General features: G+C 35.4%; 1 protein-coding gene and 1 long non-coding RNA gene across 2 annotated transcripts in view; both read left to right on the top strand.

Moving 5' to 3' along the window:
* Positions 1-12,245, top strand: part of LOC119070809 — a 531,393-nt gene that overhangs the window by 279,079 nt on the left and 240,069 nt on the right. The window lies entirely within an intron of this gene.
* The window catches only part of LOC119070062 (adenylate cyclase type 6), a 58,400-nt gene that overhangs the window by 35,306 nt on the left and 10,849 nt on the right, over positions 1-12,245 (top strand). The window contains exons 5-9 of the mRNA XM_037174359.1: positions 5,489-5,610; positions 7,572-8,035; positions 8,329-8,567; positions 8,653-8,773; positions 8,840-8,999. Coding sequence (XP_037030254.1) covers positions 5,489-5,610; positions 7,572-8,035; positions 8,329-8,567; positions 8,653-8,773; positions 8,840-8,999 — 1,106 coding nt within the window. The remainder of the gene's footprint in view (positions 1-5,488; positions 5,611-7,571; positions 8,036-8,328; positions 8,568-8,652; positions 8,774-8,839; positions 9,000-12,245) is intronic.

Consider the following 12,245-nt stretch of genomic DNA (forward strand, 5'->3'; position numbering starts at 1 on the left):
TTAGAACTGACTTTTTTTTCAAAGCTTTCTAAAATATGAATTCTCTCAAAATCTAAAAAGTTACCTTTCAACTTTTTTTCTTAATAGTATCGTACATGTAGCATTCCAAAACTATCGAGCCATTGATTTCAAAACTTCTATTAACTTCAACGTCCACGTCACATTTTACATGGACAAATTTCTTTTCGTTTTTAATGTGTAGGCATCCTGTACGTTGTATTTACATTGTCTGCGATGAGAATGTAAATGAAACTTACATGTTAGGTTTTTCGATGATTTACATACTATGCGCGATCATTTACATGCGCTGGTCGGAAATTTTTCGATGATTTTGTTTATGTTTTCACTTCTCACAAACCACGATATAAATTGGAAATTACACAGGCAAAACTATTTTTTGGTACACGTGCCATCGATACAATTAAGAAAACACTAAAATCACAACTGAATTTATAATTTGAAACAACAAAATCAAAATTTTTTCATTGAAACTGAGAATGACAACTATAAAGAAGTCAAATAAATATCGCCGAAATGGCAGGCACGACCGATGCCTACTAAATGAAAATGAAATTTTAGTGCAAAATGTTCAGAAGTGGAAAGGTTCCGAAATGCTATTTTTATGCAAAATTGTGTCGTAGTTTTCATCTTAGACAATGTAAATACAACGCACAGGATGCCTACACATTAAAGAACAGTACAGAAGAGCCTATGTGAATGAGTAATACATGTGTGCGAAATTAGGCGGTTCGCCTTCGGCTCACACGCCGCAAACATCGCACACATGTATTACTCATTTACATAGGCTCTGCTGTAATCTACTATTAATAGTCATGCGACACATGATAAAATTCTGATCCATGTTTATCTAACGACAGACAACGAGTCAACTGAGAAATCTTTGGTCAAACCCAACACTTCATATACGATGCTCTATTCTTCTCTTTCTTTCCTGCTGCATTTTGCAGATACAATAGTTTATCAAAAAAAATATGCAGTCTAACTTATACATCAAAAAAGTTTAGTCCAAGTAACGTGTAATTTCAAAATTTTCAAAAAAATTATTTGCAACAGTATCGTTTAAATACCAATATCATTGTTTAGTCCCCTAAAAGATTTATATTTCTATTCCTAGCTGGGATTGAAAATATAATCCCTAAAGAATTACTTTTTGAAAGTAATCCCCTCGGACCTAAAAATTGTAATCCCATATTTTTATCTGTGATGGGATAGTGTTGAGGCAATCGATTCATCATGGGTGTATACTGTATTTGTTAACGCTGCATTTTACAGGATTAAATATTAACGACAGTATCGATGAAAGTAGAAACAACGGTTTTGATGTATTTGATCCGAAGTCAAGGTTAGAAGAAAAACAATTCTCTAAGTTCATAAAAACATTAATAAGATCTGTGAAATTGACTCGGTGCACAATTTCGCTAATTAGCTATACCTGACAAAGAGCAGCCCGTTCACAAATTAATCACTCAATTGCAATATGCTTTATGTACATTGCATAACACCCCAGCACTGTGTTACGTGTGCCACTATGAAATAACGTTTGTGATGCTTTTGCAGACTTCCCATTGCGTTCGAAATTTATTTACGGATTGAATCAAAGTTTTGTTATTAACTCGTTCGTTGCATTGTGGTTTAGTCGATTTTGTTATTACAAAACTTGTATTTTCATTGAGAGGGAGAAGAATTGATGCAGGCAAACTTGGCTTGGATGCAAAGCTAATAGAAGAAGAACGTAACCTTTTAAACTTTCTTTGTAAACTCGTAAAGTTTTTTCTTTGTAAGCTGAGAAGGCACAAAGAAACACTTTTTTATCTGGCCAACAGTTAACGACGCAGTTTGTGAATCAAAGAAAGTTCCAACCAATTTACAATATTTTTCTACTGCAAAAAGTGTACAGCTTTTATCAAAATAATAATTCATGTACAGGAGATGCACATTTTTTTCTTGTTATGTTTGATCAAACGTGTCATGAACACTATTCTCTTTTGTATGTTTGTTTGTTTACTGTTTTACCTTGGAGTTGCAAAGTTTAAAAGTTCTGGAAAAATGAGAAAAAATGCGATGAATAAAATATTATTTAATATAGAATGTGAACGTCAGCATGGGAAATGATTTCATTTTGATGGTAGCAATTTGCTGCAGACACATTACTTTGTGAGATCGGTTTAAGATTTTCAGTAAACCGGAAATAGGCACGAAGAGAAATGGATTTTCAATCGATGCAAAAATGTATACCCAACATTAACTGCATCATAAAACATACCCACCATGATTGATTTTATGAAATCATTTTTCCTTTTCACTGGAATTTTCCTATTTCTTTCTTTGATTATTATTTCATGTAGGTTTTAATAGATTGGATTTCTTGTTGACTGAAAAATCTTTTATATGGCTCTGTGAGGTAAGACTAACATTATGCATCAGCTCGGAGAGGGAGTCAAGGTTTATCTTTGCATCGACACATAAAAATTATATGCACTTAGAGCGCCTTCGGCTTAGAATCACAAGCACCAACTCGTTAAAATAAACATTTGAACACAGGTGCAGTAGAAAATGAGGTCAAAGTTAATGTTCAATAAAGTTCATTTTTAGACCCGTACGAAGTACTGGGGTCTTATAGGTTTACGCATACGTTTGTAACACGTCGAATTGGACTCCCTGAGTAAGGGGAAACCTATTGTGGTTGTCTAGAGATGCCAAATCCGCGAAAAAAAAAATGTCCGTCTGTCCGTCTGTCTGCACGATAACTTGAGTAAAACGCATCCGATTTTGAAAATTCTTTTTTTTCCCGTTTGGTAATGTCAAAAGACAGGCTAAGTTCGAAGATGAGCGATTTTGGATCGACCCCTCCCGAGCTGTGGCCCAATAAGTGCTTTACGGTTTTTCGAAGATATCTCCGGACATTTAAACGTCAAACTTGTAAGTGATACGTCAAATAAAAGGTATTTACAATACCGATCGACAAAAAAAAAGTTTATGGAAATCGGATAACCGACTCGTGAGTTAGACCCCTTGGTGTGGAACAGGCACAGGGCGGCAAGCAGTTTTTGCTTGTGGGTCGGCCACATTTGAACATATTTCGTCTGTTTTAGCTTTATTAGATAGGTATTGACCGTACCAATCAGGGAAAAAAAAGTTTATGAAATTATGTTCTCCGAAGCGTGAGCTAGGTCTCTTGGAGTGAGCTCTTATCTGGCTACTCGGAAGTACAGTGAACGTGTATCTGGCTACTCGGAAGTACAGTGAACGTGGTGTATTTTGACAATATCTCGAGTAAATTTTGACCGAATTTCATGAATTTTTTTTTGTTTGAAAGGTATTAACGAATGTAAAGCGTCGGTACTATTTCCGGTCTCCTAACAAAATGGCTGCCGGCGGCCATATTGGATTTTAGTAAAATAGAAATATCTTGGGAAAAATGATACTTAGAGAGTTTCTGTTAACATGGAAATAATTTGTTATGTGTGTGGGGTTTCAGGGATTCCATATACGGACATCTATATATACCTATATACAGCTATATTGAGCTATGTACAGGCATATAGAGCTATATAATAGCATATATTTATCTGTGAAATGTTTATTTATAGTGAAATATAGTTAAATATAGCGGTATATAGCTGTTTAAATAGGAATTTATGAAATTTGTCTTCGTACGGGGCTGTCTATATTGCTTCCGGCAATTTAGTTGTATATGATAACAAGGCAAAGAGTGGATAATGTAAGTGATTTTAAAGGGAGAATAGTTTTTCAGCAGAGAAGAAAATGAAGTAAGAGAAATGAAGAGTTTCACATTAAAGGCTTTTGATACGAATAGGTGTTTCGTACGGGTCGGCGTTAGCTATGTTTAATAATTTAATTATGCAAAACGAAATGGAAGCGAAAAGGCATTCATAAAGTTTTGGTCTTCTTGGAGTTAAAGCTCACACGTTCACATCCGATTATAGTTATCATATTGGACGGAGTTGAAAAGTCGAGTTTTGGCGTGGATTTAGTTGATTCGAGGTCAATAACCATTAAATAACCGTTGTATGAATCTCGGATCATTTTGCCCATCACGTAGCGGATAATGCTCGAGCAGGCACTTTAGGCACACCGGAGTCAAATTTTTGATTTTTAGAAATTTATTTGGAGGTATTCCTCGACTCCCTTAGCACTTTCCGGTGTGCCTAACGTTAACGAGTCGCAATAACCGGCAACGTGAACCATTGTAAGTTTTTGCCCTCCAAGCCTGTGTGTAATAATCTTCCTCAATCTACCACAAAGAGGCAGGAAACAGATTAATTCCGTCACAGAATTACATAATAAACATTTTCCTCGATTCTCTTAGTGAGAGAGGAACCCGCTTGAGTAGACAAAAAGAGAAGTGGGTGTTTCTGTCACACGATGTGTTAGAAGTTATTCTCTTCATTGGAAAGTCGACTTTTTTTAAATGGTTGGCCACTCATGGTGAGAGCGGTCTGCGTGGTCTACAAAATTTTGGCTGTTGAATTGCCAACATTCCTACAAAGTTTCAATTTTTAAGACTAATCTGTAACTCAAGTTTTCTATAAAAAAAAATGAACAAATCGTAAGCGAATCGAACGAATAATTTAAAATTTGAATTAATTCGAGAATTGACTCTTAACGTGATTGATGTTAAGAGTCAATTCGCAAAAACTTCGAACAGCTAATATGGAATCGGGATTCAAGCCGAGGGCGATCCAGTCAAGCTATGGCTCAAATAAATCGTCGTTCAATTCTGACTATATCGTGGAACAACTTTTTTCTCGAAAAAGTTCTGTTGGGCTGTCATGGCCATTAGAAAATTTTTCTCCGAAGTGGTAACGAAAATCGTTTTTTATCAATTACTCCAACATGCGAGATGTGAATAATGTCAAATTGTACACGTTTATGAAGGTCAATGAGCTGAATATTATTGACCAACAAACTCCAATGTTCGGCCCACCCAGCCGCCGCAACAAGTAAAAAACCACGAGAATACCGACTGGGAAAGTTAGTCGCTGGAAGCTCTTACCCAAAGCTTACTTCAAGCTCTAACCATTGACACCCCACTCGACCATACCCACCGTCCCAGATAGAAATGGAGGTGATTTTTCACAATGTATCTCAACCCTTCAAATTTTGGAAAATCATCGAACTTTAAAGTTCCTCAAATAACGTTTTTTCGGGCGAATTTATTTGTAGGTTTACGAGATAATAGTAAAATTAGCTTGATACAGCCAGAAGAAGTCTTGATCGAATTTTTTTGTAGAGGACAGACTGACGAAACGAACCAAAATTCTAAAATTTTACCTCATCAATTATTTGAAAATAGTAAATCGACCTCTAACGGTAAAACTATGAATGGAAGAATACATCGGATGTAGGTGTCCGACCCACATCGATTCTAGATATTATTTTACAGTTTTTTTGTAACATTCAAATTAAAAATGAACATTTGAACATTTAACATTTTTTGTTACAGGATGTGAAGAAACCAATTTACATAGCCATAACCACCATCTTAGTCCAACGATATCATTTTGGTATAGAATCAATAAGTCAATCATACGGCTTTGCAGTACACATCAGTTTAAAAATTTGCAAGTAAGTTCTTTTGATAATTTTTAACTCCATATTGTATTTGAGTTACTTGTATTACTAGACTAGATTAGAGGATGTAGGGTTTGAAAAACAATAGTAGATTACATTGGATGCTGCGAAAGTAAGTCATTACATTAGACATCAATTTTGTTATAAAATCAATAAGCTCGTGTATATTTTGAGCAACAAGCTTCGGAAAAACTATATTTTCGCAAAGTGTAGAGTTTGTATATCCGTTTTATTTGGCTTGCATTCTAAAGTTTTAATTGTTCCACATTGAAACATATGTTGTCAACAAAAGAAGGGTGGTGGAATACATGTGGAACAAATAATACGAAGCCCACAAAATTAAAAACTTATAATTAGGTGAGTTAGTTTGCGAGTGTCGCAAAGCTTTTTCCGAATTAATAAATTAAGTATCAGTATCACATACATTCTGCTTTATTGCCTTCCTCAATGCGAAAGTTGAAAATCACCAAGGAATTCACATAAAATTACCCGAAAATATTCATTATTTAATGGATCATTTTCGAAGGGGGCAAACTGATATGTAATGGTTTACTTTCGCATGGCACATGCAATAAAATCGCTATATTCATTTTATTGCAAAAGCTGATAGTTCCGCTAAATACAAACACAAGCAGCACAGTCTTAAAGCATGAGATAAAGTTAACCGAGGACTAAATAGATTTTCCTTGGCTTGAATCAATAAATGCACAAATATGTAATCTGCTAATGTATTTATAGAGAAAGAGAAACACAAAAGTGACCGATGGCTATGAAAAATTAATTTTGACAAAGATTGACTATGACTACTATATAGTCCACGACCGGAATTTATTATTGAAATCGAACTTGTTTCCGAGAATTTCTCCAATATTAAGACGGATTACATTCGAGTCAAACCACATCGTTATGCTGGCTGTGCTGGTTATTTTCGGATGCCTGCCGGAATATTCAATTTGTAATCATTAAACAGTGAATTACTTACCAATGGGACAGATGGTGTATTTGTTCATCATTCAATTTAGAAAATAGTATATTTTGTTACGAGTCAGGAAAAGTTGTTGAAAAGTTTTATTGGTCGTAAGCTTGTCCTAACGAAGCGAAACACACAAGAAAAGCCATTTCCATCATTTGACCCATTGCTTAAGAATAGTACATTACTATACCAGTGAAGTAATTTGATATCTCGGGCTGAAGCCCTCGGATACTTTTACTCATCGTGATACGAGATATCAAATTATTTCACGTGTAAAGTATGGCGTTTTACGAGCGAGGGAAAGGGTCTTCACTAGTTAGGGAAAGGGTCTTCACTAGTGAGGGAAAGGGTCTTCACTAGTGAGGGAAAGGGTCTTCACTAGTGAGGGAAAGGGTCTTCACTAGTGAGGGAAAGGGTCTTCACTAGTGAGGGAAAGGGTCTTCACTAGTGAGGGAAAGGCCACATTACCTCACTAGTAAAGTAAAAGTATTTTGATCAAAAACTTGAGGTAAAGATTTCGTGCTACGGACGAAAAGTCTTTTTTAGCGAATTCGATTCAAGACCTCGCCTTCGGCTCTGTCTGGAAACTTCTCACACGGTAAAAAAGACTTTTAGTCCTAGGTACGAAATGTACTATTATTTAAAACTGCGTTACCGCAATTCTAAAATACTTTCGAATAATTGCAGCGAAAAACGTTGAGAGAAACTTTTTCCGCAGTTGCACCAAGGTATTTTCCACGGGTTCTTTTATATCACGACTCCTGAACTTTGAATTCTTTAAATGTCTCATAAAATTAAACAGAAGAAATGGTTGGAATGTCCCTTGGTATCGACGAAAGAAGAAGTTTTCAGCGGTAAACGTAGTAGGAATTCACTTGTCGTTGCAAGTAAAACTTTATTGTGTCAGCGTATAAATATCACTGCAAGGTGTCGTCAGAAAATTGGTATTTTTTCCAATTAAAATTTTCAACCTATTCAACAGGTCGAAATGTTGTATCAGAGATACTTCCTTCGGATGAATCAGAGCAACACAACCCACATACTAAGTCTTCTCATGGCTCTAGTCATATCATTGGCCGCTATACACATAATATTTATGCCACTAGATAGTTCAAATTTTTCATACAATACCATACATCGAAACGACAGCGTACAAATGAATGGAACAGATGCTCGCCATTACAATCAATCGTTTCAATTGGACGATCAAATGAATGATACATTCATATTATCAACCGACCATGCAAACCATCCGAATAATCGTACAACAACTGGCAATAGTTATAGTACATCACATACAGGGAATAATAAGCCGTCTGATACGATTCTCATCTCTTCACATTTGAATAAAGATCTGGATCTTCATGACAAAACCATTTCGATTACACAAAAGAACGTTCAGAGCCGGGAATGGGCGCATGATGACATATCAAACGAAAGAAAAAGGTAATTTCCATAATAATGATATGGGGCCTGTATCGCCCGCTTATACACATTACACATGCACGTTGACGGTTCTCTTTGCAATGTCGTAAACTGTTTCGAATGCTAAGGCAATACATTATCCGATTGTTATGCCATTTATATGTGTAGAACATATGGTATTGCCAATGGGGATAGCAATGAAATGAGTTCGAATTTATGCCGTCAACGGTGGGATTTGCCGATATATGTACATACATGCAGAGTTTTAAAAATGGATGTTTCTGCTGTTCATAAATGTTTTCCTATGTTTACAGAATTATGAAGCGCCATTTGAAAATAGCTACCACCATTGACAAGGTAACAGTGGATGCCTATCACGACGTAAGATCGCAAAATTTTCCTGAAAATACACCCACTGCTGTCAATAACACTGTCGGCGAAAGTAAGAATGTTTCATCGGATAGCGATGAAGAAGTCCTTGCATTTCAACGAAGCGACTTAAAAAGCTTCCTGTTATTGTTGGTATTCGGCGTATGTGCTTGTATTTACGGAAGTACGTTTGTGTTATACATTATTATCGGTTCTACCGTTGTGTTCACATTTTTAATTATTCCCTTTGTTCCCATTGATCCTATCAGTTACATTAGCCGTACTATCAAAGCCCGCAATGAACGAGATATTTTTGGTGCTTGTGTCGTACGTTATAATTGGAACGTTTTTCATCATTGAAATTTGCATATTTTATTCATCGAATTCTCGGTATAAAATTGATAAAATGCCATTCTCATATCGATGACAGTGTAACTTTTAATTGGATATTTCCAGATCAACTATCTCATCCAATGGATGCACTTTGATTTTTGTCTATTTAACCTATACCATGCTTCCGGTTCGTTTGCGCGAAGCATTAATTGGTGGAGGTGTATTGTCGCTAACGCAATTGTATTTGGGCATTTATGGATCGACAACAACTAATTGGACTCAGGTATGATATAGGGGAGGTGTGCGGAAGTAATAATGATATTTGCATTTTGCATATGTGCTATTTCAAGCAGACTAGCACTGGTATGCTTGGAAAATGAAATTAATTTTAATTGCAAGACCGAAAAGAATGATTCTCTCTGCTGAGGTTTTATAATTTGACGGTTGGGTAAATGGAAGAGCAGAAAAATTTAATTATGAAAACAAGGAACACAGTCATCATCTGTTAAAATTATTTTCATTTCGTGTTCTTGCTAAAAAAAAACCTTCGTGGGGATTACAAAAATGCTCATTGAGATTCGCTTTGTACTAATTTCGTCTAAAATAAATGGTTCACGGTCGCAAGCACCGTTAGCGTGAATTTATAAGTAGCTGGATATCACCAATTAAATTAAATTAAATTAAATTTCATGAGGCATATGAAGCAGGTTCTTTTTTGCTGTAATTTCTCATGTTTATTTCGCTTTTATTTATGGAGTACAGTTTCAGTACAGCTACTTGCGACAAAAAAAGAAACCTAAGTACGACCGACCGAAAGTACGCACTCGAAAAATCCTACGAATACGGTCAATGGCAGTGAAATTTCAGCATGAATTTGTTTCAGCTGATCCTCACATACAATCAAAATTGTTTATACGGTTGAATCTGCTACATATTCGCGCCTATTAGTGGTAAAACCGTATTTAAACAGTTTTGATTGTTAATTGTTGAAAAACAGCTGAAGCAAATTCATTCTGAATTTTCCCTGCACTAACTCCAGACTTGGATATGCAAGAAATTAGAGAAAATATCGACAATATAGGAAGCGTACGAGTTTCCCAAACTCGTTGTACACTTTACAATGTACATGGCGTTCATTTTATGTGAATTTTTCCTAGGAACATTTATTGTTAGATCTGAAAATTTCTTCTTCGATAGTTTTAATCTTTGAAGTCAGAGCAGAAATATCTGCTAAAAGGCACAACGGGCGGTGTATGCAAAAAAAAAACGAAAAGACCCGTCACCTGTAAATTATATCACATCGAATTTTGGGCATGAAGTTTAAAAAGCATGACTTTAGAAGTCTACCCTGTCGATACTTAAAAAAAAACCAACAATTTGTTTTGGAAGCAGATTATGGCAGGCTGTCGCTCAGTGACATAAGTGAAATTTATACCTGAATTTGCCCTTTTTCGGCTGGTCCACCTATACAAACAAAACTGCGAGTGTAACTATTTCATCTGTCTGAACAACTATGATCGCTTTTACCTGCTACATCTCGTTTTTGTATGTTAATTGACCTCGGCTTCGTGTTGGATCAACACAATTCACACAGTGACTCTACTTTTCATTTATTGCATCAATTGTGTTCGGATGTCAAAATTACTTAACTAGAAGAATAATTCAAAAATTACACTTCAGGTCTATGTTGATGTCTCGTTTTCGCTTATGTGATAAAATAGAGTACACACTTGTCACTATCAGTCTCGGCAAGCCTCGACTTCTTCGTGAGATATATTACATCATCATCTTAATCCTCTAGGGAGCATAGAGAGTCTACAAATTGTCGCCATTGTATTCAGTTTTGTTCAAGTGAACAGGGACATGACTACAGATAACAGGATGAAAAATAGAATTTTGTTGATGAGAGGCGAAGCCGAGGCCAATGTACACACGAAAACAGGTCTTTCATTTTTATCACGATTTGTGTCATAGATTTTGTGAGATTTTATTACATCGAAATTAGTGCTTAAAACATGAATATGACGGTTTTCGGCACATGCAGCATGTAAATACTATTTCATCTTTAGGGTTGTAATAAGCTACTTTCGACCCTAGTAAAAAGATAAGTTTGAAAAGCACTATTGTTGGTAAGAATTGCTAATATTCATGTCAGGTCTGAGTACAACGAAAATGATACCCTGTTCAATTGTTACAAACTCATACCGCAATAACATGTATCATTAAATAAAATGTACCAGTAAAAAATGAAACTAATTGGGTACTAAAACAGCAATGATCTCGACGTGAATCACATTACTTCACATTAGCATTTCGTTAGCATTCGTACTCCACGCTTATAATAACTTACAATTTATTTAACCACAATTTTATTTATTTATTTTTCAATTCCTATATGAGTGGGAATGTTGTAAACATTAAACAAATTTTTAATTATTTTGCCTTTCGCCGGCAGGATTATAATCAAATAAGAAAATGTTTGATTTTTTTGTTGCATAAGATTTTTTCCATGAAAGAAAATGCAATTACAAGAACTTCAATAGCACAATGGTTCGTTCTTAGATAAACCAACAAAAAAAACAACTTCTGGAAAAATGGGAGAGTGTCAAAAACAGTTTCTGTACATTGATACAGTTCTAGAGGAGTATCGCATTATAATGATGCATTTTGATCTCAGTATGTTATCATGGAAAGAAATCATTATAACCGTTTCGTTTACCAACAATGGGATTAGGTAATCTAATAGTCTTCTAGTTTTATGGTGAAGACTTTTCGCACTCTGTAATACCTGGAATTTTGATAACAAGTGTGTTCAGCGGAGGGGAATGTGTATTATTAATTCGTGAGTGCACTTAAGGGTTGTTGAATGTAAATTTCAAATATTTATACGTTAGGGTGCTCAATTAAACAATTTTTGAGACTCGGAAACGATTTTTCGAGTACTGCTTCGGTGGTAAGTGTTCGAGCACAATAATTCCATAAACTTTTTTCCCCTGATTGGTTGATACCTTTCACATGTCGGTGGTATTATTTCTATATTCGAAAAACGTTTCCTGAGCCTCAAAAATGACGTTTATCTACTGCTGTTGATTTTGATACGACAATTACGGCAGAGTAAAATAAACCAGGTAGGAGCGGTTCATTTTCGAAATGTCAAATAAGGGACCTAATGTACTGTACTGTATGAAACTGAACTCAAATGAACACTGACATAAATTCAATACATTTTATTCGCAAAATATAAGGCTACTAGATAATTCCGGTCTCTAGCTTAATCAAGCGCTTCTGCCTTGTTTATTTCACTCTGCCGTTATAAGGGTATAACCAAGATATAAGTTTTGGCGAACGTAATTGACTGAATTCTTCAACGATCACGTGCAGAAGGATTTTGTGTTAGTTTTCACCAAGGTAAATAATAATAATAGTGAAGAGGTAATGTCATTCAGACGCGCGGCCTAGTCCATAAGTTCGATGCCAATGACAACTCTTTTTAAAATAGTTGACTACGATTTACTTGTATTTGACAAAA

Source organism: Bradysia coprophila, chromosome II (assembly GCF_014529535.1).
Source record: "Bradysia coprophila strain Holo2 chromosome II, BU_Bcop_v1, whole genome shotgun sequence".
Taxonomy (NCBI): Eukaryota; Metazoa; Arthropoda; class Insecta; order Diptera; family Sciaridae; genus Bradysia; species Bradysia coprophila.